At 58.5% G+C, this 24651-nt stretch overlaps 2 protein-coding genes across 2 annotated transcripts; one reads left to right on the forward strand and one right to left on the reverse strand.

Annotated features, from left to right (window-relative positions):
• Positions 1 to 1761: 1761 nt before the first annotated feature.
• DBNDD1 (dysbindin domain containing 1) lies at positions 1762 to 14427 on the reverse strand. The gene is made up of 5 exons (XM_056862409.1): positions 14423 to 14427; positions 13280 to 13341; positions 5874 to 6026; positions 5597 to 5737; positions 1762 to 1931 (listed from the first exon to the last, which is right to left on the reverse strand). The coding sequence occupies exons 1-5, from the start codon at positions 14425 to 14427 to the stop codon at positions 1762 to 1764; spliced, it is 531 nt and encodes a 176-aa protein (XP_056718387.1).
• On the forward strand, positions 14426 to 24361 carry GAS8 (growth arrest specific 8). The gene is made up of 10 exons (XM_056862410.1): positions 14426 to 14668; positions 15920 to 16117; positions 16227 to 16433; positions 16589 to 16643; positions 18408 to 18613; positions 19116 to 19283; positions 19633 to 19719; positions 21248 to 21457; positions 22968 to 23033; positions 24197 to 24361. Exons 1-10 carry the CDS (start codon positions 14426 to 14428, stop codon positions 24344 to 24346), a joined length of 1590 nt encoding a protein of 529 aa, XP_056718388.1. The 3' UTR covers positions 24347 to 24361.
• The last annotated feature ends 290 nt before the right edge of the window (positions 24362 to 24651 follow it).

The raw sequence follows: 24651 nt of genomic DNA on the forward strand, positions 1-24651 counted from the left end.
ACCCAGGCGGAGGAGGATGCTCAAGAGCATCCCTGCCAATCCTCACAAGCAGCTGCATGTGGTGCGGCAGCCAAGGATGAATCTGGGAGGCAGCTGCTGTTCTCCCTCCCCCAGGAGGGTCATGTGTCGCCTGGGCATGAGGCACCCGCGTTCCCACTGCAGCTGGCTGGATTTGCCCTGCAGTCAGCAGATGCTTATCTCTTAGGCTCTGGAACGCAGCACCGGCCTGACACAGCCCCACAATGGGGCTTGGAAGCTGCCCTTCTCTGGGGCTCGGAAGCACAGAAAACTCGGGGCCATAGTTATTTAAATACTCGAGGGAGACGGAACAGGCTAAGCACCTGCTATCCTTCTGGGCCGAGGAGAGTTCCTCTGCCCCTGAGATGCTGGCAGTTGGATGCCACCAAGGTGCCCATTGCCTCAGCCAAGAATGCAAACGTCAGAGCCCAAATCCTCTGGTCAGCTCAGCAAGGAAAGTTCGTCATGAATAAACAAGTGCAGCAGGTTGCAGAGCTGTTTCTCTAGAGGAGGATGTGCCCCCCCCTCGGAGCACAGTTACACCTTGGCAGGGGGAAGGGCCACAAGGACTGGAGAGACAGTGCAGGTCAGTGGTTAGAGGGCCAGGCTATGCTTCTGGCTGCAGCCCAACCTCTGCAACTGACTGGGTCACAGCGCTGTCCCGGATCCCCGTCCCTGGGAGAGATTAGTGAGCTACAGGCTTGTTGTTGGCAAATTCAGGAAGGACTGCAAAACAACGTGAAGAGCTGCCCAGAGGTCCAGACCTAGCTGAAGGAGTCTGCTCGCTCCTAGGTGAAAGCCGTGGCAGGTGCTTGTGCAGAAGACCACCAGGTGCTTTGAGCGGCTCTCCTTTAGCTCCCCAACACCAGAGAAGCCCTCAAACAAGGTTGCTGAAAGCCTGCTCGGCTGGGCACCAGTTTCACGCACCATCGCTGAGCCTACAATACAAGCTGCTGCATCGTCAAGAAGCCTGCGTGCTTCTTTCTGCTAAACCCCTTTGGCAAGCAGGGACGCTGAGGAAGTACCTGCCCATGGGCTGAGCCCGCAGCACTGCCTTGCCCGGCCCGATTCTCTCTCGACCCATGATCATCCCACCAGGAGCCATTCCAATAGCCCCATTCTGCGTGATGGAGTGCTGAGGAATGCACAACACTGGGGGTGAGTGAGCTGTGAAAATCCCAGAATGCCAGCCCTGTTGGCACCATGTGCCTGGACCAGAGCTCTGGCGCAGCAGACAGGAGTTAAGGCCACTGGGAAGAGACTGTGCTTTGAAGGGCTGGCTCCATCCTCTGGGCGCTCTGCAGGTAGGCCTCACTGCAGATCCAGCAAGTGGCAATGCAGGCTTCGCCCTTGGGTTCCTTTGGCATCACAGGGTTCCTGGTCTGGCTGAGAGTCGTGTTCCGCTCGCCCCAGCCGTCAAGGCACACGGCGGAAGGGGACTGCCCCTCTGTCGTTCCCCTCCTCCTGGGACTGCTCCAGAGCGGGGCCATCACTTCTCTGCTTCCCTGCGGCTTCTGCACCCCACACACGTCTGCCCCTTGTGGTGAACACTGAACAGGAGGCTGACTGCGGGGAAAACCGAGCTCAGAGCCAGGGACAAAGGGGAATGTCTAGTTTTTCCAAATGTCTTGGAGGCTGGGGCGGGAGGAGGAGAATGAATGTCTCTGAGGGTCACAAATAACTGGCATTTGTGGCTAGTGCAAGAGTGAACAAGGGCACCAGGATCGAGCTTCCGGCCTCCTCTTATTCTTCCTTCGGTTTCTCCGTAGTCTGGAACGGCTCTTCTTGGCTGGCCAGGAGCTCTGAGTCGCTGAGGTGCTTCTTTTCCCGTCGCTGGTCTGCTTTTGACCTCGTCCAGGAGGGGGAGCGCAGGTAGCCAGCCCGAGGGACAGGATGGGCAGACGGATGGAGAGCTGCAAAGAGAGAAACAAAGAACTTAGCAAGGACATCTGAGACACACCTCCAGGCACATCTGTAGGGCATGCGGGGCCTGACCGAGTTGAAGAGCCCAGCTTGGCATGCAGAAGGGCCCTGGTTCAACCCCTAGCAGCATCTCCAGTTAAAGAACCTCATATTGGCCGTGGGTGCTGGGAAAGACCTTGGACTGCCTGGGACCCTGGAGAGCTGCTGCCAGGTGGAACAGACTGTACTGAACTATATAGCTAGGCCAGGGGTCCCCAACATTTTTGAGCCTCCAGCCACCTTTTGGAATCCATCCTCCGGGCAATCTGCAGGTAGGCCTCAATGCAGATCCTTTGCCCTCGGGTTCCTTTGGCATCACAGGGTTCCTGGTCTGGCTGGGAGGGGCTGTGGCTCAGTGGTAGAGCCTCTGCTTGGCATGCAGAAGGCCCCAGGTTCAATCCCCGGCATCTCCAGTTAATGGGACCAGGCAAGTAGGTGATGTGAAAGACCTCTATGTGAGACCCTGGAGAGCCTGAGTAGACAATACTGACCTTGATGGACCTGGGGTCTGATTCAGTATAAGGCAGCTTCATGTGTTCATGTGTAATCTCCAGATGAAGAATCTCAGTTGCCAGGGGTCGGGAAAGACGGTTCTTCGTCCCTGACCCTCTGAGTAGCCAGTACAGGGACGGAGAGGTCCAAGGTCTGACTCAGCAGAAAGCAGCTTCATGTGTACATCTGCACAGACAGGGTGTCCACCTCACTGGATCAGAGCTTGTGTGTGTGTGCGGGTCCAACATGGTGCAAGGCCTCCTTTTAATATCCCCCCCACTTGCCTGTGGGAACATCCTGGCGATGGGAGGACTCTGAGCCACACAAACATAGTAGGCGGGGACCTGGGAGTGGTCTTGGCAATGCCTGGCTCTGCTCCCCTCTTTGAACAGACACACAGGAAGATGCATGAAGCTACCTTATACTGACTCAGGCCCTTTGTCCATCGAAGTCAGTCTTGCCTACTCGGTCTGGCAGCAGCTCTCCAGGGTCTCAGGCTGAGGCCTTTCTCATCCCCTCCTGCCTGGTCCTTTCAGCTAGAGATGCCAGAGACTGAACCCAGGACCTTCTGCATGCCAAGCAGAGGATCTGCCACTGAGCCACTGTTCTCTAATGCAGCTTGTGTTCACACACACACAAGTGTGCCCCCAGCCGGGCCAGCCGCAGCCTGGATTTCCCCCACAGGCTGCAAAGTGTGCAGAGACTCCTGCTCATCAATTCCGCTCACGCTTTCCCACCAAGGAGGCTGAGTTGCATTTTCATTCCATCTGGTCTTTGGGATGCAGCTGCTGCCGCTCCCACTTCTAACCCTCCCCGCCCCCCCGCAGCCGCCCTTTAGAAGGAGACAGCAAATCCATTCCCCACACGCTCCTCACGCCATTGCTTGTGGGGGGCAGAGCCACTGGGGAGGCTCCTCTGCCTCAGCCCTCCCTGGAGAGGAGGCGTCAGCATCTTCCTCCAGGAGCTAACCAAGGCGGGGGCTTCATCACAAGTCAGAGGAGCTGCAAACCCCAGGGATGCCGCAACATTTCCAAGGGTCTCCTGGCCCGGGCATCTCCCTTTCTGCAATTAGGCCTGCCAAAGCCTATTGGTTTTCCTGAGATTTATGGCACAGCTGATGGTGTCTCCTGAGCCACGTGCACAGGCGCACCCCCTCCCCACCCACCCACCTCCTGCTTGGCTGAGTGGATTCCACTGTGTCGCCACCCTCTGCCCCCTGCTGCTCAGGGGCCTTTGGGGCATGTGCATGTGTCAGTTCTGCCTAGAGTGCTGAGCCAGCACTGCAAGGTTGTGGCAGGGGGGGCTGGGGTCATCAGCTGCCTGATATTCTTCCCCCCCCCCCACAATAAACACAACCTTCTGCACTGGACCTTACATGGCATCCAGGTCTCTTAGTAGGGTTGCTAATCTCCAGGTGGTGGCTGGAGATCTCCTGCTCAATTCCTCTGGAGAAAATGGTCGCTTTGGCCATTGGACTCTATGGCACTGAAGTCCCTCCCCAAACCCCTCCCTCCTCAAGCTCCGCCCAGGGACCTGGCAACCCTACCTGGGGAATCTCCTGGACTTACACCTGATCTACAGACCTCAGAGATCAGTTCCCCTGGAGGAAATGGCTGCTCTGGAGGGTGGACTCTACGGCACAGTACCCCACTGCTGCCCCTCCCCTCCCCAGGGTCCAACCTGGGGGCAGAGCTTGAGGCGTTTCCCATCCTGGAGCTGGCAACCCTACCTCCCTCTAGGGTTGCCAATCTCCAGGTACTAGCTGGCGATCTGCTATTACAACTGATCTCCAGCCAACAGGGATCAGTTCCCCTGGAGAAAATGGCCGCTTTGTCAATTGGACTCTATGGCATTGAAGTCCCTCCCCGCCCCAAAAACCTCCCACCGGTGGCGAAGAGGGACCAGGCAACCCTATCTCTTAGCCATGCTTGTGTGCACCGATTGTCGGCCTTTACATTTCTAATTTTGGGAATCAGACGTGCAACAATGAAAAATGCAGAGCATTTGAATGCATAAAGCCGCTTGGGGAAGGAGGGGTGTTGCAGTGAAACAGAGGCTGGCTCTGGGCACATTGTGCTGCTTTGCTTTCTACCCCACCAGAGCCACTTGCGTATTTAAGATGTGTGGAGACTAAGAACACATCAGACTTATAGCAAAATCAATACAGTCCCTCTGAAGGGCTGCATACATTTCATCCCAGCCTCTCACAGCCAGCCCACAGGTCTGTCCGCTACTTCCGAAAGAATATTGTGAGTCTCCAGGAAAAGAGACCCTTGGAGCTGTCAGGGCAGTTTCCAAGAGACGGAGGAGGCAAGAGGAGCAGCCTTTCCGGCTCCTGAGGTCTTCTAAATTATCTCACTCCTGCAAGTTTAACTTGAGGTGCAGAAAAGCTCCTGGGGCAGATTCTCAGGTGGCGCAATCCTGGCCGATGGGTGCTATGCCAGAGCTGAGCCCACAGTGAGGGGGCTGACCCCTTGCTTTGCAGAACCGCTGGACGGCTTTAAACATGAGGCTGGCAGAAGCAAAAGCGCCCTCGCCCCGGGGGGCCTCACATGAGCATAAGCAGCAGCCCCATTCGAATGAGAAGCTATGGGAGGGCAAAGACCCTGGGGCCAGCTCCGTTGACTCAGCCAGACCTCTGTGCCTCGAAAGTGTGCGCGGTGCGAGCCCCCCCCCCCTGCTCTGGAGACAGGGCTGCCCTCTGACCCATCGCGGTTGGAAAGCTTGTTGTCAGTTTCAAAGGCACCCCGAATGACTGGCAGATTTTCTTTTTCAAAAGAATTATTATTTTAAATTCCTGGCATAAGGGAAGCTGCGGCTCTCAGTTTGCAAGACCTGAGCAAGGCTGCTAATGACAGGATGCTTTGGAGGCCACCGATTCAGAGGGTCCCAGTGGGAAGCGACTTGACAGCCCAGAGGACACACACAACCTCAGCTGCAGGGGGGCAGGCGGTCTCTGGCGGGAGCACCTCCTTTCTCTTCCTCACTAGAGGGAAGGATTCGTATTCGTGGTGCTGTTAAGCACATGGGCACAAATTGGGTAAAAACAAAGTATTAGTTTGTATGCAAATGTATAGAAATTTAATGACTAAAAGCTGCAACAGAAGGGGGTGAGTGCGCTTACCGGCGGGGGCCTCACTGGCCACGTTCTCCTCATCTGAGTCGGCGAAGACTTCTGCCAGCTCCTGGTCAGACATGTCCGTCAGCTCCGTGAGGTCCAGCAGGTCAAAGTGCACCTCGAGGGAGGAGACGCTGCTCAGGGGCTCTGAGGAGACAGGAGGGGCCGAGGGCCTGTCAGAGGAGCCACGGGAAGCGGGCCAGCTGGGCCGGGAGAGGGGCCCCAGAGGAACTCAGGTGTGCGCCAGGGCAACCGCCGGCTCTTTCCCTGCCCTCCTACTCACGCCTGCGCTCTGCCACCTGCAGCAGCCCCGAAGTGGGGATGGGGATCCCTCCTTCCTCTTCCGCAGGGGGGCTGTGGGGCTCTTCCACCACTCCATGCACCGGGGCGATGAGGGGGGTCGCTTGCTCTGGTGTTTGGGCAGCTTGAGTCAGCACTGAAAGCACAAAAAGCACTGAAGGCATTTAAGAAGACCGGCTTGGTGTGGCAAGGGGAGGGCGCAGGCGGGACGACCCCGACCTCCACCACCCCTCTGGGGTCTTGCGGGCATTCACGCTGGGCAGCCGGCTGCAGCGGGCTCAGTTCCCTGGTGAGGTGTCACTTGGCACTTGTAGGCGGCCAAGGCAACCCTTGCACTGGTGTCCACGGAGCCCCTTTCTTCTCGGGCAGCCTGGAGGGCTTCTCGTGCCTGGACTGCCGGGGCTAAAACCAGCCACTCTGGGCTTCTGTGCTGCTCTCAGCTTGCGAGCAGAGTTCTCACGAAGGGACCCTGGAGAGTGAGCCCTCCCTGCCGGCCCTGCCTCAGTCTGGCGGGCCCTCTAAAAAGGGCCCTCCCTTCTCACCCAGCTAAGAACTTTTCTCCTTGGGGAGGCGGCAGCATCTCCCTGTGGGGCTTTGTGCTTCTCATGGAAACTGAGTCGGAGGGGGGCAGTGCCCTCACATGAACACACACATGAAGCTGCCTTATACCAAATCAGACTCTTGGTCCATCAAAGTCAGTATTGTCTGCTCAGACCGGCAGCAGCTCTCCAGGGTCTCAGGCTGAGGTCTTTCACATCACCTACTTGCCTAGTCCCTTTAACTGGAGATGCCGGGGATTGAGCCTGGGACCTTCTGCATGCCAAGCAGAGGCTCTACCACTGACCCACGGCCCCTTCCTATCTGCCTTGTACTGAATCAGACCCTTAGTCCATCAAGGCCAGTATTGTCTACTCAGACCGGCAGCAGCTCTCCAGGACCTCACGCAGAGGTCTTTCACATCACCTACTTGCCTAGTCCCATTAACTGGAGATGCTGGGGATTGAACTTGGGACCTTTTGCATGCCAAGCAGAGGCTCTACCACTGAGCCATGGCCCCTTCCCTAGAAGAACACATGAAGCTGCCTTCTACTGAATCAGACCCTCGGTCCATCAGAGTCAGTCTTGTCTACCCAGGCTGGCAGCGGCTCTCCAGGGTCTCAGGCAGGGGTCTTTCACATCACCTACTTGCCTAGCCCCTTGCCACAGCCAGGCCCAAGAGAGCCCATGGGACCAAGGGGAGCAGGCTGCTCTGCCAGGAGAGGACCACAGCAGGCTGGCGTTCCCTCCCAGGCCACCCCCGGGACGAGAGTGCAGAGCCCTTCCGCAGGAGCCCGTTGCTGGGAAGCCTTTGCAGCTACCAAGACAAAGGCCGAGGCTGTTCCAGAGCACCCAGGCCAGGCAAACAAAGGCCGGTCTGTCTGGAGGGGGGAGGCGATGGCCGGCCTCCAGGCCTGGCCCTGACCTGGATGTGGCTCAGCAGGCCCGAGGACCACCCGTGTGGGACCCCCTCGCTGGTAGTCACGCCAGCAGCGGCTCAGGTTTCCCTGCCAGGCAGGGCCAGCTGAACAAGAGTGGGACAGGCAGCTCCTTTTGCCCACCAAGAGGGAGGCTCAAGGAGCTCGTTCTCAGTGAGGTGGCCAATGCCTTTTCCACCACGTCGAAAAGGTGAGCCTGGAACCCTCCTCCCTGGCATGGCAGTTTCCCCCTGTTTAGAAGACACTTTGGGGGGGGGGGGCAGGGTACAACAGTTTTGCAGCCCACAATTCAGGGCTGAGATTTAAATAAGCCCCACTGTGAGCAAAGCCACAGTGACACCCACCTAGAAGAAGAGTTGGTTTTTATATGCTGACTTTATCTTTTAAGGAGAATCAAACCGGCTTACAATCACCTTCCCTTCCCCTCCCCACAACAGACACTCTGTGAGGTAGGTGAGGCTGAGAGAGTGTGACTAGGGCAAGGTCACCCAGCTGGCTTCATGTCTGTAGGAGTGGGGGAAACAAATCCAGTTTGCCAGATTAGCCTCCGCCGCTCAGGTGGAGGAGTGGGGAATTAAACCTGGTTCTCCAGATCACACTCCACCGCTCCAAACCACCGCTCATAATCACCACACCACGCTGGCACTCGTCACTCCTCTCCAATAGGATGAGGAACCATTAAAAACTATTTAACAAGCAAGATGTTCCTTGGGTGAATCCTGGTACTGAAAAGAAGCTTTGGGGGCCCTGCCCAGACACTCAGCAAGCCCAGGAGCAAAAACTCTTCCTCTCTGGCCAGGATGCAGCAGGCCAGGGCTGTATGGATGGCTAGCTGCGCGGTCGTCCGACTTCTGCCAGGGGCATCTCTGCACGCTGGATCTAGAGAGTCAAGGGTCCTTTTGTTTCCTGGCAAGGGGTGACATGTTCCTCTCATAGCAAAGGGGAAAGGCAGCCTTCAGCCTCCAGGAAAAGAGGGCAGCTTCTTTGCCGCAACGTGTGCAGGGACTCACTGTCCCAATGGGTAGGCTGCAGAAAGCGGCATCTCTTGGGCCCCGCTCCATACGAGGGCAACGTCTCCCCTCCTGAGCCAGGCACGGCCTCCGAGGCTCGGCTGCGGGGTGTCCTTCCCGTTTCCCCAGCAAGAAAGAGGTCAGCAAGACTTGGCTCCCAGGCTGTGAGCTGCCCTTCACTCCTCTGGGCAGCAGCGAAGAGAAAGCAGTCTTGGCAAGGTCCATTTGCTTCAGAGGAGCTGGCCTCCAAATCTCTTTCCTTACTCACCTAAGTAAGGCTGAGGAGGAATTCTTGTGGGGCAGCAGCCAGTGAGGCAAAACCAGCCTCCACACAGACCTAGGGCCGGCCCAGCCAAGAAGATCCATCACCAGCAGCCGGTTTCCAACTGCAGACTAAAAGAAGCCTGGGTTTCTCCCAGCCCAGCCTGGATTCCATCCAGCCACTGAGAGGTCGAAGGGCTCCCGGCTCAATCGAAATCGCCTCTTCTTGCTGCTGTTGGTTGCTGGATTTGTCTGCAGTAGAAGAGCTGGATTCGAGTCCAGTAGTGCCGACTGACAAGATTGCGGGGGAGAGGGGGAATATGAGCTTTTGAGAGCCAAAGCTCCCTTCCTCAGTTGGTTGCTGGAGTCCACCTTTCCAACAGCTTTGATGGGGAACATCTTTCGGGGGGAGGGTATTTCTAGACAGAGACGTGCTGGGCCTGCGGCCTGCCTCAGAGCCTCCCCTTCAGCACCACCTCTGGGGGGATTTGCTGCAAGGCACAGAAACGTGGGGAAGGGACTCTCCTCCGCCCTAAAGCCCCCACTCCACTTGGGACTCATCCCTAAGCCTTGGCTCCAGCTGGAAACACAAAAGACAGGCTTCAGAGGGGGCAGCAAAGAAAAAGGGAAAGTCCAGCACCACCAAACCTGTGGAGTGTGGCGGAAGCTTTTCCAGGGCTGGAGCCCACCAAAGTTCATGCTACAATAAACGTGTTCCTCTTAAAGGTGATGTCTCTACTGGACAATTGACTCTGGGGAGGGCTTTGCCGGGGGGGGGGGGCTTCTCCTGATGAGCAACAGCTTAAGTGATTTTTGCTTAGAAGCAGAGAGCACAGTTTACTGTGGGGGGGTTGCTCTCTAAGTGGCTCACTTGCTAATAGGGCAGTAACTTGCCTGAGAACTATCATGAATGATGCAAACGTCTCCCTCTGAGGTTGCACTCCCAGCTCGCGCTGTGTTTTTGCATTTATTTCTCTCCCCCCTCCACCACCACAATATACATTTGTTTAACCGGATTTAAGCTACTTAGATAACAGTTCTTAGGGAGGTGCGGTGGGTGGGGTGGAAAGCCCCCTATGTGCAGGGTCATTGCAGCCGCATGGGCCCCCTTCAGATTGAGGTTTCAGGGGCGGGGGTTAACCCTTCCCATCTCTATATGGTTTTGCTAATCCACACCCCCAAACTGTTGATAGCCCTTTAAAGGAAAAGCAAGTAGGCAACAGGACTGGCTGAAGGGATTCCTGAGGCGGACAGGAAACATTCCTGACTCCGCTGGTAAATAAGCTCACCCTTGGGCCATGAATCCAGGGCTGGGCCGGCACGAAGCTACTCCATCCACACCTGTTTGCAGTGTTCAGAGCTGCTCATGTGAGGGTCTGATGGTCAGAGAAGTTAGGGGAGCTCGGCTGGAGCCAAGGCTCTTGGGTCTGCAATGGAGCGCTCCAATGAAGCCAGGTAAAGTTCTACATGCTTTTGGCAAAATCTCAGGATTTGGGTTCAGACTTTCCAGGGCTTTTTAAAGCTGGGTCACGATGGGGAATAAGGAGGCAATGCTGAGCTTGCCAGACCCCAATCCTCTCTGACTCCCCTTTCATCCCACCCTTTTCTGCAAGGAGCTCAAGGGAGTAGTATCCATCGGTTTCTTTGTTTCTGTTTTCTCCTGTGAGAAAAAGGGGCTGGGCCCAGGTCACTGGCTGAGTTTCATGGCCAAACAGGGGTTTGACCTCCGGTCTCTGGCTCAGGGCTCTGGTTTTAGTCCAGCCTTCCAACTGCAAACAACTGCAGGCGAAAAGGCCTGGATGACGCGAGCCCCGAGAGGGAGAAGAGATTTTCTGGGAATTCAGATGAGCGCATGAAGCTGCCTTTCCCAGAGCCAGACTCTCCCACCTGTCAGTCAGCCCCTCTCCAGGGTCTCCAGCAGAGAAAGGTCTTCCGCATCATCTCCTGCCACCCACGCCTTGCAGCCTGACTTCCCCCCCACAGGGAGACAGCCCCCCCCCCAGTTCTGAACAGAGAGCTGCTTCTCCTCTCCCCTTACTGCAGGCTCTGCTCTCCAGGGCTGCCCTTGTCCACCCCACAGCTGGCCACTGAATGATGGGGCTGCGAGGAATGGGGGCTCTTCCGACGTTTGCTGACTCACAGTCTAGGTAAGGCGCATCTGGTGGCGCTTGCCATGGGGGAAGGCACAGGAGGTCCGGTGCAAGGCAAAGCCCGGGTACTGGTGAAGGCCGACATTCCCTTTCCAAAGCAAGAGCTCCACAGGGCTGGAGCCGGCATGCTTGTGGTTTTTCACTGGAGAGAGGAGAAAACTGCCGCTGTTCTGAGTGATGCTCTTGGGTTATGAGGCTGTGCCCAGCTGCTGGAAACAAGATCTGGAGCTGAGGCCAGTTGGTCCCTGGTCCATGCCAAGCCCTGGATTGAGGTGCACATCAGCATTCCCCCTAGGTGTGGTGTGGAGTGACCCAGTCCCAGCCCTGTGGACACGTTCATCCAAATGCCTCCAAAGTGGCAGGTCCTGCCAGTGTGCCCGGGAGGGGGCTAATCTAGAATCCAGCAGGCCACAAGAGAGGTTGCCAGCTGGACATCTGGATCTGGCTCAGCAGGTAACAACTTGGGCCGGAGCCCCTAAGCCTAGCAGAGCCCTTTGCCCTGATGGCCATTTCCCCTTGGGCAGAGGAGACCTTTGGCACAGGGCAGAAGAACAGCGGGCATCTGGGGCAGAAAACCATCCATGGTCTGGCCACGGCGTAGACTTGGGAGGCAGCATTCAGGCTGCCACCTGAGCCGCGGGCCTCTCCCGGGTCCCAGATGTGGGCTTCTGCCCACACTGAGTGCTCCAGCTGTGCCAGCCCTGGGCTTCCTGCTTGCTTCCACATGTTGGGAAGGGGCCGTGGCTCAGTGGAGCCTGGCATGCAGAAGGTCCCAGGTTCAAACCCCAGCATCTCCAGTGAAAAAGGACCAGAAGAAGAGGAGGAGTTGGTTTTTATACCCCGATTTTCTCTACGTTTTAAGGAGATTCAAACCAACTTACAATCGCCTTCCCTTCCTCTCACCGCAACTGGCACCCAGTGAGGTAGCTGGGGCTGAGAGGGTTCTGAGAGAACTGTGACTAGCCCATGGTCACCCAGCAGGCTTCATGTGGAAGTGTGGGGAAACCAACCCGGTCCTCGAGATTAGAGTCCGCCACTCTTAACCACGACACCATGCAGGCAATAGCTGACACGAAAGACCCCAGCCTGAGACCCCCGTGAGCCACTGTAAGTCTGAGCAGACAAGACCGACTTTGATGGGCGGACCGAGGAGGGTCTGATCCTGCATAAGGCAGCTTCGTGCGCGTTCGTGTTGATGGTGGGGCGGGTGGCATTCTCCAGGGGAGCCGGGCTGGGTGGCTAATGCAGCGCCATGTGCAAGCAGCCCTCCCCTCCCAGTTAGGTGCCAAACAGCCACAAGGGCTCTCTACCCACGTGCAAACCACCCTCACAAATGGTGCTGCCAGATCTACGCCCTCCCTGAAGCCCCTTCCTTCCTTCCCCAGCCCCTCTTGCAAAAGGGCCATGCACACCAAGCCGCCCAATGCGCTTTGCACACAGGTGTCTTCAGTGGGTTGGGGAGCATTGCAGTCACCCCTGGCTGCTGCGCCAGCCATCCTCCCCCCCCCGCACACACCCCCCGGCTGCCTGCCTTGCCGGATGGTGGGGGGGGGGCTGGACTGCCCGGCCCCTCCTTTTGCGCCCACCCGGGGGGCTCAGCCACACCCGACTGTGCTGTCTGCAGACCAAAAGGGGGCAACCACGAGAGGGGGGGGGTCCTTTTGCCCTGGAGGGGGGCTTCGCCCGCCCCTCTGCTCCCTCTCGTGGCGTGTGATCCGGGGCCGGGCTGTCTTCCATAGCAGACCACCCACCCACCCACCCCAACTGCATGGGGCCCGGACGGTGGTCGCGGTGAGGCCGAGGCCTTCCCCTCCCCCAGCTACAGGTCCAGAAGCCGCGCGGCTGCAGGAACCCAAAAAAAAACAGGTCAACGGGCTCCGACCAGCCGCCGTCCCGGGATCGGAGCGCGGAGCCCGGCCGCTCCCCCCCCCCCCGGGGTCCTTACCCGTCGCCGCCGCCGCCCCTCCCGGAGCCGCCATCCGCGCGGGATGCAGCCGCTGCCGGTCCCCCCGCCGGTCCCCCCCCGCCGCCTCCTGCCGCCGCCGCGCGCGCGCCGCCGTGTCCACTGCAGCAGGCGTCCGAGCGCACACGGGCGCGGCGGAGCAGCCCCCGGGCCCGGCTCCCCCCGCCGCACGGGGGGCGGGGCCGGGGCCGGCCGGCCGGCCTCCTGCGCAGGCGGGCCTCGCCCGGCCCGGAGGAGTCCGCGGAACCTCCAGCGCCAGGGGCAGCCCACCCACCCGCACGCGCAGGGCGGGGAAGCCGCGCGCCGGCCCTCCGCCGGCCGCCAGGGGAAGGAAGGCGGGCTGCGTGCCTCTGAGCGCGTGCAGAGGGTCACGGCCCGCCCGAGCCAGCGGGGCCGAAGGGGTCTTCGGACGGCCCGGGCTGAGCGAAGGAGCCGCGGCCCGGGTCCCCCGCTCGCCTCCGCTGGCGACTCTCTGCGAGGCCCCCCCGCCTGCTCGCAGCTGCCACAGGGGGCCCTGACGGCTGGCCTACCCTGCGGGGCTGTTGTGCGGACGGCTGAAAGAGCGCCGCGTGCGACGCTGCCGTCCCGGCCGCTTCATTGGCCGAGCCGCGCGGCCGGGGGCACGGGGGGGGCGGCTGGGCCGACCCCGGCGGCGCCCCGCCCCGCCACGCCCCCCAGCGCCGAAGGGGGCGGGGCCTGCGCCGCCTCGCCCGCCTGCCCCGCCCTTCCTGGCTGCTGGGGCGGGGCCTCGTCGCCAGGGGCGGGGCCGGGACCCGAGGAGCTCTCGCGAGGCCCGGGCGGCGGTTGCCGGGAGACGCGGAGGCGCCGAGGGCGGCGGCGGCGGCGAGATGGTGAGGCCCCGGAGCGGGGGGCGGGGGGGAGAGCAGGAAAGGGCACTCTGCACACGCTCAGCGGCCCCACTCTCGTGCTGCTTTTTTGTGCCGCCTCTGACTCAGGCCCCGGTTCGGTTCAAACGTGCAGGAGAAGCGGGTGGCCGAAGGGCCCCAGCACCCCCCTCCCCCCCCCCCGCCCACTGGAAGGCACCACCAGGGTCCTCTAGTCCAGCCCCCTGCACAATGCAGGGAATTCACAACGACCTCCCCTCCCCCACACCCCCAGTGACCCCCACTCCATGCCCAGGAGATGGCCAAGGGGCCCTCCCTCCCTCTCGTGATCTGCCCAAGGTCATAGGATCAGCATCGCTGACAGGTGGCCATCTAGCCTCTGCTTAAAAACCTCCAGGCCTCCCCCCCTCCCATCATAGGGGCATCGCCTAGAGGCTGGTCCTCTCCAGATTTAAGGGAGGGGCCGTGGCTCAGTGGCAGAGCACCTGCACGGCATGCAGAAGGTCCCAAGTTCAATCCCCAGTGGCATCTCCAGTTAGAGAGACTGGGCAGGTAGGTGGTGTGAAAGACCTCTGCCCAAGAGCCCTGGGGAAGGGCCATAGCTCAGTTTCTAGAGCACCTACTTGGCATGCAGAAGGTGCCAGGTTCAATCCCCAGTGGCATCTCCAGTTAAAAGGACCAGGCAATAGGTGGTGCAGAAGACCCCTGCCTGAGACCCTGGAGAGCTGCTGCCGGTCTTAGACAATAGTGACTTTGATGGACCAAAGGTCTGATGCAGTAGAAGTCAGCTTCATGTGTTCATGTGAGCCTGCCCTAACACGGCCGTGCGCCATGCAGGAGGCCCTCGCTGCCCAGGGCCTTCTCCCCATGGCCCCCTATTCATCGCCTTGGCAGCATTTCTTTCCATGGTGGTCTTGGGCCCCCATCAGATTTGACCTTGACGGCGCTCTTCTCTCTCCCCAGGCACCGAAAAAGAAAGCGGGAGAAAAGAAGGCCGGGGGCAAGAAGGGGAAAGGGGCGAAGACCTCGCCGGTGGTCGACACCCTCCCCCCGGATGGCATGAGCAAAGAGCAGGTGAGTGTGTGTTGGGGGGTCACTTTGGGGAACTCCTAAAGGAAGTTGTAAAAACGCTCTGGAATGTCGCACTGGTGGTTGGTCCCTGGCTGCTGCTAACACAGGAGGGAAGCGGCCAGAATTATTTAGGAAGATCAATCAAGAGGACCCTCATCCCTTGGAATTTCCCCCTTCTGGGGCTGTGGGACTCATTCTGACGTTTCATCATGGGGTGCGGATGGGTAGAGTGCCTGGGCCCATACCGATGGCAGGTGGTCCATCTAGCCAAGGGCACGGAGGAGGACAGGGGCAGTCTGGTCCTTGCTGCCTCCACAGCTGGCTTTTGGGCATGCCTCCTTATCCTCAGGTGCTGCTGATACCCCAGCTTGGGTGCTCTGGCTCTGAGCCAGAAGAAGGCAGCATCAGAAGAAGCCCTTGTCTGCAGAGGTTAGGCCCTGCCCCCTCTCTGCCCTGCTACGTGCCATAAAAAAATGAGCTAGGCTCTGCTCGTAATGTAGCTGAAAGTACAGTTTGGATCATGATTATTCCAAAGCATCACAAAAAGGTTTTGTGTTTCTTCCAAAATAACCTCTGGAGCATTCTCTTAAATGCTTTAGTTGAATAGCACCTTGAGTGATGTCCAGGTACACATCAGTACCCCTGTACTGTACCATTGTTGTAAAAAAGAAATACTTCTTTACACAACGAGTGATTAAAACATGGAATTCTCTGTCAAGGATGTAGTGGTGGCCACAGGCACAGACCGCTTTAAAAGGGGATAAGACAGATTCGTGGAGGAGAGGTCTATCAGTGGCTACTAACCATGGTGACAAAAAGGGAGCCTCTGAATACCAGTGCCAGGAGGCAACATCAGGGGAAGGCCTCGGCCTCTCTGCCCTGTTGGTGGTCCTCCAGAGGAACTGGCTGGCTGCTGTGTGAGGCAGGATGCTGGACCACCCAAGATCAGCCCACAGGGCTGCTTCACCGGGCACCAGTGGAAGTTTTATGGTGCAGCCCCACACGGAGTGCATCACAGTTGTCTGACCTGCAGGCTGCCACAGCCTGGACTTGTAAGGCTGGGTCAGCAGTCAGGAAAGGGAGAGGAGGGCTTTTGATACTTCCTGAATGAAGCTGTTGCAGCTTCATGGGCAGCAGGCGCCAGGCCCTGGCAAAGCGTGTCCTCCGGTTCCCTGAATCAAACAGGCCTGGCGGTTTTGGCGAGGGGCCAGTTTTCAGCCCTGCCTGCCGCTGACTGCTCTCTCGGTCCTGCAGCTGGAGGACCACATTGTGCGTCTCCGGGAGGAGTTGGACCGCGAGCGGGAGGAGCGCAACTACTTCCAGCTGGAGCGGGACAAGATCCACACGTTCTGGGAAATCACCCGGCGGCAGCTCGACGAGAAGAAGGCGGAGCTGCGCAACAAGGACCGGGAGATGGAGGAGGCCGAAGAGCGGCACCAAGTGGAGATCAAGGCGAGAGGTTGGGTGGTGGTGGCGGGCCGGGTTCAGTGCCCTCTCCATTTCTGCCCTGAGGAGGGTGTCTTGTCTGGCCGTAGACGGTCGGCTGTTCCTCTTCCTTCAGGTTTACAAGCAGAAAGTGAAGCACCTGCTGTACGAGCACCAGAACAACCTGACGGAGCTGAAGGCGGAGGGCACAGTGGCCATGAAGCTGGCCCAGAAGGACCACCGGTCCCAGGAGATGGACATGCGCAAGGACATGCGCACCCTGAAGGTGGAGCTGAAGGAGCAGGAGCTGGCCAACGAGATGGTGGTCAAGAACCTGCGGCTGGTACGTCGACGGCAGGGCCGGTTCAACTGGGCTTCAGTCAGCAACTGTGCATGGCACCTGGAGCCTCAGCCCTGTATTAGAAGCAGGCCAAGCTGGGTGGTGTTTGGGCAGGCGGCCTTTTGCACGTTGGCTGATGAGCCTCTTCTCCCTGGCAGAAACAACAAGAGGACATGACAGCTCTGCGCTCTGACTTTGAGAGACAAGTGAAAGGTCAGTGTGGGGGTGTAGGGGCTGGGGGTTCAGGGTCCCGGGTCTTCCGCTCCTCTGCCGCCCGCACTGGTTGAGCCCAAGGAGCTTCCTCGGCCTCAGACCAGTCAGAGGGAGAGTCCGAGTCCACTTCTCCCTCTGACGTAGCCAGAGTCTTGCCGCTCACAACCTGCAGCAAGGCCTTCTGACTGCTCTCCTCCCTGGCCTCCGCTCCAATGGCCTTTATAAAGGCCAGGCTCCGCCCTTTCCTCCCCCTGGCCCCGCCCCCTTGAGCCCTAATGAGGACTCCTGGGCTCCTCCCCCTGGGAGTATGCCGCCCGCCTGTGGCCCCGCCTCCCTGCCAGGGCCAAACTGCCCAGCCCGCGCCCCCTCCCCGCCGGCTTCTCGGGGGTGGGGGGAACAACCGCCGAAGCCGGGCGGCGTGGGACCGCCGCGTCCTCGCCCGGGCCGCGCCCGCCCGCCTGTCAGCTGGGCCGCGGGGAGGCCTGTAAGGCCAGCGGTCGGGGAGGCGGCCGGGCTGCCGAGGCCGTCGTGGCGGCCAGCCAAGTGGGTGTTGGCTCCCGACCCTCGGCCCCACCCTCCCTCTCGGGGGGGCCAGCCGTCCTTCCCTTCCCCGCCTGTCCCTCTGCCCCCGTCCTCCTCCCCAGCCGCTCCGTCTCCTGCTGCAGCGTCTGTGGGGAAGAAAAGAGAGGTAGGTAAGGTTTCGGTCTCTTGCTTCCCCTTGGTTCCCTCCCCGGGTCGCCCCTTTTCCTGTGTACCCCTGGGTCTGGTAGGCTCTTGGAGTCCCAGGCGGGCCGTCTCCGGGCCCGTCTCGGGACAGGGGGTTTGCCAGGTGGGCTCAGTGAGGTGCTCCGAAGGCCCCCATGGCTCAGCCCCTCTTCCCTTATTTTTTGGAAGTGTGGGTATTGGTAGTGAGTGTCCCTGTAAACATGTCTTTCCAATGCTAGGGCGGGGTGTGTGTGCCTGTAATTGCTGTGGTTTGATTGATTGGCTCTTCTGGTTTGCCATAGATTGTCTGTCCGGCTAGGGCCCTTCCTCAGTGGCAGTCTGTGTTCTGTGTTCCTTGCAGTCCTTCAAAAGAATGACCAAGGCATTACTCAGAAATGTCAGAGATTAATTTGAAGGCCATTCCAAGATACTTGGCAAGTTAAGGTTGCAGTAGCAGTGATTAATGCAATTGCAGAATTCTGCTAGGCACAGAAGCACCATTTGAAGAAGAAAAAGAGTTGGTTTTTATATGCCAACTTTCTCTGCCGCTTAAGGGAGACTCAAACCCGCTTACAATCCCCTTCCCCTTCCCACAATAGACACACTGTGAGGTAGGTGGGGCTGAGAGAGCTCGAAGAGAGCTGTGACTAGCCCAAGGTCACCCAGCCAGCTTCATGTGTAGGAGCAGGGAAACCAACCCAGTTCACCAGATTAGCTGCCGTTGCTCTTGTGGAGGAGTGTGGAATCGAACCTGGTTCTCCAGATCAGAGTCCACCGCTCCAAACCACTACACCATGCTGGCTATTTCCTCTTTAAAAGTGCCCTGTTCCTCCAGCCCTTCGCCCTTCTTTCAGACAGTCGTTTGCCTGTGCCGTATGTCTGCGTGTGTCTGAGGCTTTCCTGCCAGCCCACCCTTCTCCATGGGGCCAGGAGGTACCCCTGTCCCACCTCTTTCCCACAGCGCGTAGCAGCAGCCCTCTGGTAGAGACAGGCACGGCCTCAGCAAGGGCTTTGCTAGCTGGGCCCTCAGTCAGGCCAGCCTGGGCGCTGCTCCCCCAGAGATCGAGGCCAAGTATGAGAAGAAGATGCGGGTGCTGCGCGATGAGCTGGACCTGCGCAGGAAGACGGAGATCCACGAGATCGAGGAGAGGAAGAACGGGCAGATCAACACCCTGATGAAGAACCACGAGAAAGCCTTCAGCGACATCAAGAACTACTACAACGATGTTACCCTCAACAATCTGGCGCTCATCAACACCCTCAAGGTAAAGCACACCCTGCCCCCGCATTTGCCCGCGTGAGCACACACACACTCATCCCAAAGAGAGCCCGCTGCTACAGGCAAGTCCATGGGCTGGCTGCTCTTGGGTAGATGGTGGGCCTTGGGACAGGCCTTCCATTTGCCCCCCCCCCTCGGATGTGTCCGTCTTGACCCTAAGGGAAGGCCGTGTGCCCTTTCCCCTGTATCTGGACTGCTGCAATGGGAGGGCGGTGGGCCAAGGTGCCTTCTTGCAAGTCCTTTCTGGTGCTGTGCATCTGTCTCGCGCCAAGTGTGGTGAGCTCCATTGGGCTTTAAGGGTGTGGTCTTGGTTACCCTCGGGGGTGGGGGAGGTGAGCGGTGATGCCCTTCGCCTTGGGGAGTCTCAGGCTGGGTTTGAGGGAGCTTGTTCTGCTGCGTGGCTAAAGAGGTGGGGTGGGCGCCAGGGGGGCTGGCCTCCTGGACCAGGGGCGCATGTCTTCTGTGTGTCTGTCTGCCCGGGAGTACAGGAGCAGATGGAGGAGATGAAGAAGAAGGAAGACCACTTGGAGAAGGAGATGGCCGAGGTGCTGCTGCAGAACAAAAGGCTGACGGAGCCGCTGCAGCGAGCCCGAGAGGAGGTGGCCGAGCTGCAGAAGAAGCTGGCCCACTACGAGAAGGACAAGGTCTCCCTGGTGGTGAGTCCCGGCGCATGGACGGGCGGTGAACTCTGCCCTGCTCAGTAGGGCCCTCTGCTGGTGAGGTGGGAAAAGCACTTGGCAGGCATGTGCCTGGCTGTGCCTTAGCCAGAGGTGACACCACATCGCCACCGGCATTAACCGTCCTGCCCTGTCCTTTTGGATTTGGGGGCACTGTGTGAAAGAGGGACACCCTCTCCTCTTATTTGGTTATTCGTTACTGACTTCATGTATCCAGTACCTTTTGCCAAAATGGCGTTTAAAACATTCTCTTCTCCTCCATTTTTTCCTCCCAACATGGCTTGACACCTCCACGCTTCAGGGTTAACCTTTTTCCTTCCTCGCTCAGAGCACGCAGGCCCGCCTGAAAGTCGCCCAAAAGGAACTGAAGGATCTCCAGTGGGAACACGAAGTGCTGGAGCAGAGATTTGGAACGGTGAGGCCCGTGGGAGACTCTGGCTGTGTGACTGACGGGTGTCTTTCTGGAGGGGGTGGGGACTGAAATGGTGGGTGTGGTGGGCTGCCTTCTGGGCCGGGGGAAAGACCCAGGCCTGTTTTTTTGTGGGCTCTCAGTGGCACTGTCTGCCCCTCACCCCCCTGGCAGTGCTGGACCCCCAGGCATTTCATGGCAAGAGTCATGGCCTTTCCTTCCTTCTCCCACTTTTGCTCTGTGTCCCAGGCTTTTTACAGGAAAGATCCACAGAAAGGTTGGTGCCTAGTGTCTGGGCTAGTGACTCTGGGCGTGGGCTGGGGTGGAGTGAGGTCTTCTAGGGTTCCCGGGGAAGCCAGGCCTTGTGCATGGCTGGACGATGGCATGTCTTCCTCTGGCTGGTCCTAGCTGCAGTTGCCCAAAGAAAGTAAGGGTGTCTGCTGGGAGAGGGGAGGGCTCCCCTGTTCTCCCCTCCCTAGCCACACACCCCCCCCCCCGTTGCATATCAGAGTCTAGCAAGCCAGGGAACTTTCTCCCAGACATGACTCAGTAAGACCACATGGGGCTCATCTGCAGTTACACAGTGATCAGGGAGCTCATTAGCAGTTCGCCCTTAAGGTAAGGTCGTAATGAGGGCTCCCTCGTGAGAAATAGGTCAGGTTGCCCCACCACACACACCGGTCTGTCCCCGAATGCTGGTCTGTTGCTGGGTGCCGGTTGCCTCCTCCGTTGTCTGTTTAAATGTTTTCACCTGGCTTTTATCCCCCTCTGTGGATTCCACTTGAAGTAGGAGGCAATAACAAAACCCTGTAAGCAAATACAGGCAGGTGAGAAGCCCTAAGGACACCCCCGGCTGGTGCTTGTTCCGCCCCAGCGGCTCTCAGGGGGCCACGGCTACAGGGCAGCAGCCCAGAGCCCTTTGGTGCATGCCTCTCGCTTTCAGTGACAGCAGCACTCTGGTCTTACTCCATTGGTTTCGACATTCCCCAGTTTCCTCCCCTTGCTGGGCTCCAGTTGAGGACGAGGAACTGCTATGGATCTCCCTGGCTCCAGAGAAAGGAAAGGGTGCGAGCAGACTGTAGGGGTCGCTGTGGAGCTGCCCTCTGCCCCCCCTCCCCCAGAACACCCAGCAGGCAGGAGGGGCCTCTTTGCTGATGGAGCCCCAGAGGGCAAGGCCTGCGTTGCCTCCGTCCTTTTGCCACACACCATTGGAGAAGACGTTCAGGAGAGGTGGTGCCCATAGTGCATTGGGGAGCCTCCCTCCTGCCATGGCCATGAGGGGTACCCTCTGCAACTCCCCCTCCTTTGGCATCTTTTGTGAGCCCTTTGCCTTTGGTGGAGGGAATTGGAAGAATCTTGCATGAACCTGTTTGATCACTTTTAGAAATTGGCTTTCTTTGGTTTTGTCACCTGCCCAAAGGGTTTGATGTGGTCAAGCTGCAAAAGCCTGTCAACCATCGGCACAACTGGCATTTGGGGCCCCGGGGCACAGTGCTCTCCTGAACCACGCGGCTGGTTGGGTGTCTCCCCGCAGGTGCAGGCGGAACGAGACGAGCTGTACCAGAAGTTCACCAAAGCCATTAACGAGGTGCAGCAAAAGACGGGCTTCAAGAACCTGCTGCTGGAGCGGAAGCTGCAGGGCCTCTCCAGCATGCTGGAGAAGAAGGAGGTGCAGCTGAACGAGGTGCTGGCAGCCGCCAACCTGGACCCCAGCGCCCTCACTGTGGTCACCCGCAAGCTTGAGGTACGTGCCCCGCCCAGGCCCCTTGGGAGCAGTTGGGGCGTGAAGGGGCTGTTTTGGTCATGGGGGGGGAGGGTGTCTCCTGAGGCTTTGGCTTCTTGTCCCTGATGGTGCAGGGTCTGGACGCAATTGCCCAGCCAGCACAGAGGAGCATCCCTTCTGCCCGGCCATTCGGTGGGGAGCAGAGCCTGGAGCTGGGTGGTGCAAAGCGGAGGGGTTTTTTTCCAGCCGTGGGCAGCCTGACAGGTGTGGTTGGAGCTCTCCAGCATGACCTCCTTTCCCATTGTGTGGCTGTGAGAAATGAGGCGGCCGAGTGTGGTGTGCCAGGGCGGGGCTGCTCATCCTCCAGTCAATGTGGAAAGAGATACTTAAACTGTCCTCTCAATGCCTGCCTTACCAGGCTGAGACCTCCTGGGTCTCTCCACCTTCTAACTGCACCCAGGACTCAGAGGCCTGTGTCTGCCCAGCTGCATCTTGCCCTGTTCCACCCCAGTGGGATCCCAGCATTGCCAAAGTTCCTTGCACTCTCTTTTCTTTGCCCAGTCAGCCTCTCGGGATGTCCCAGGCACCGAATGGCTCTACTTGCACATTCAAAATGCTCCTTCTGCAGTCCGGCCAGAGAGCGTGGTGGAGAAAGTATCCCCCCACATTGTGCTGCCAGCCCTCAGGTCCAAGGACCGGGGGATGCCAAGAGCTCCTCAGGCCTCCTTTCCAGGGCTGTCTCTGCAGGAAAATGCCTGGAAAGGCTGGGCCCGTCTGGGCAAGGGGCTTAGCAACTTCCACATTCCAGGCGCTGCCCGACGCCAGTAACCGGAGATGCATCACATTGGATTCCTTCCCGTGGCCTGATACCTCCTTCCACCAGCTGCTCACACACACACACACACACTCACATTCCTGCGTTCAGCTGCTGCTCGTGCAGCAGGAACATCCAGCGCGAGCTTCTGGCATGATGTGAGCGTGGCATCCTGCACCAAGAGGTTGCGCTGTTGGCAGCTCCACCCTGCTTATTTTGCCTCCTGTTGCCTGGGGAGGGGCGGAGATTGTCCGGCAGCCTGAGGCACACAGAGGGAATGCTGCTGGCCAAAGGAGGCCTGGTCTTCTTGGGAGTAGAGGGGCAAGGCAGCCTGCAAGAGGCTTTCCTCTCCCGCCCTTGGGTGCATTTTGTTTCTCTGTGATCACACTGTGTGCAGAGAATTTGGTGTCTTGCACGCGAATTGGCATCCTGAAGCACCTCTGCTTTCAGGTAATGAAAAAGTGAGCTGCAGAGAGAGGCTTGACAGTGGGTGGTGGGTCAGGATTTGCATCCTATCGGGAGGTGGGCTGTGAACATATTCAGGGTGCAGAATTTGCAGAGTGGAAAGGCAGGTGCAGGGCTTGGCCGGAGAAGGTGGCCAGTCTTCCTTCCTCAAGCCACAGTCAGTGACTGGCTCCTTGGGCAGTCCCATGAGATCCAATCCCCATGTCTGGTGTATTAACACGCGCCCCCCCCCCCCACGGTCTTCCTTCCCAGGATGTCCTGGATTCTAAGAACAATGCTATCAAGGACCTGCAGTATGAGCTGGCCAGAGTGTGCAAGGTGAGAGAGGGGCTCAGGGAGAAGCCTGCATTGAGGGTTTTTTTGGGAGGGGGGGAGGCTGCAGGGAAGGGACCCTTTAGATCCAGGCACTGGAAGAAGTGGTGGGGACATGTGGTATTGGGTTCTTTGCCAGGGAGCCTTTTCTCTTGTGTCAGCAAGTCCTGTTTGTTAACTTTGAACAGTGGGAAGAAGCACTTGCTTTTAATTTTGCTAAAATTTTGTGTCAGCTGATCTTATCTGGATGATTAAAAAGGGCTCCCCCCCTTTTTTTTTTGGTTAATATTTTGAGAGTTCAGATTTTCACTTGCTGTCATGGTGTTGCTTAGAAACTTACCACCCTGACTCCAATCCACCCTTAGGCGCATTTTTCAAACCTAGTAAACCTAGTACACCTTTGCTGATCTAAGCATTTCTTCCAGAAGGTAGTCCAAGTCATTTCATTCTCCCTCTACCTGTTGTTTGGTAACATTTGGGAATGGGACACCATTACTCAAGCCAACTTGGACAGTCCTCTAAGTGTGGAGGCATCATGAACATAGGCAGACCCATGAAAACTTATGGGAGAGAGGAAGTCTCCCCCCTCACGCCCCACTGGCCCTATTTTCTCCCCTCTTGTTCTTCCTGGAGCTGACGGGGCCAGCCACCTGATGGAGGGGGAGGGTTGACGCTGAAAGCACATAGGGCTTGTAAACCGCCCTGTCAGCTCCAAGCCACTGCCAGCCAGCTGATGGGGGCAGGGGAGGCTTAGAGAGGCCGGATTGCCAGGCACACTTGTTGCTCCAAGCTGAGAGTGGCTGGGGAAGGAGGTGGGGTGGGAAAGGTGGGAAGCCCACCCTGTGCATTTTCTGCTCCAAGCCTGTCCCTCTGGTCCCCGCCCTCCTTGTTGTGATGCTGACTGTTATCTCAGTGTTGCTTCTCCAGTTTGTTTGTTTTTAATTAGCTTTTGGGTTTGTCTGAAAACCTGTTGGTTCTCCCAGGTTCGTAAAAAGAATCTCCACCGCCCCCCCCCATCTGTATATAGTTCCATTGTGTGGATTTTTTGATCTGCATTCTGCAGCCATGCTCAGCAGAATTAGATGAAAAGATCTACAAACACTATTGTATTTTGTGTCTGAACTCTTCCCTCAACTGCAGCCTCACAGTCTCTTTTCCCACTCTTGCAGGCACACAATGACTTGCTGCGGACATATGAGGCCAAGCTGACAGCTTTTGGAATCCCCTTGGACAATCTGGGCTTCAAGCCCCTGGAGACCTCTGTGGTCGGGCACATTCTGGGCCAAGGCCCTGCTGGACTTGTATCAACCCCCACCTAGCAGAACCGGGTGTTTTCCCCCAGAAGGCCTCTGGCCTGAGTACTGTGTGTTCTTCCTGAGGCTGCTTTGCCCTCTGGCTTTGGTGTTGGAGGGGGAGGGGGAGGAGGAGCGGCCCCCTGGGCTGGGGCTGAGGCTGGGACTGGCCCAGGCCAGCTGGCTTTCCTGTGCATTAAACAGACCCCACGGGGGTGTTTTGTACCTCATCTGCAAAGGCACCCTTTTTCATCCTCCGCCCCGTCAAGTTCTCTGGGGGACAGGCTGGGAATGGTCCTCTGCTCCCTTGCGGTTCCATCGCTGCTTGTGGC

Source organism: Euleptes europaea, chromosome 17 (assembly GCF_029931775.1).
Source record: "Euleptes europaea isolate rEulEur1 chromosome 17, rEulEur1.hap1, whole genome shotgun sequence".
NCBI lineage: Eukaryota > Metazoa > Chordata > Lepidosauria > Squamata > Sphaerodactylidae > Euleptes > Euleptes europaea.

Coding starts and splice junctions, on each gene's coding strand:
- GAS8 (XM_056862410.1), top strand. CDS start 14,426: ATGCAGGAGGCCCTCGCTGCCCAGGGCCTTCTCCCCATGGCCCCCTAT. Junction 14,669..15,919: donor ATGGCATGAGCAAAGAGCAG/GTGAGTGTGTGT, acceptor TCGGTCCTGCAG/CTGGAGGACCACATTGTGCG. Junction 19,284..19,632: donor AGGACAAGGTCTCCCTGGTG/GTGAGTCCCGGC, acceptor TTCCTCGCTCAG/AGCACGCAGGCCCGCCTGAA.
- DBNDD1 (XM_056862409.1), bottom strand. Junction 6,027..13,279: donor CCGCACAACAGCCCCGCAGG/GTAGGCCAGCCG, acceptor TTGTGCTTTCAG/TGCTGACTCAAGCTGCCCAA. Junction 1,932..5,596: donor GGCCAGTGAGGCCCCCGCCG/GTAAGCGCACTC, acceptor CTCTCTTTGCAG/CTCTCCATCCGTCTGCCCAT.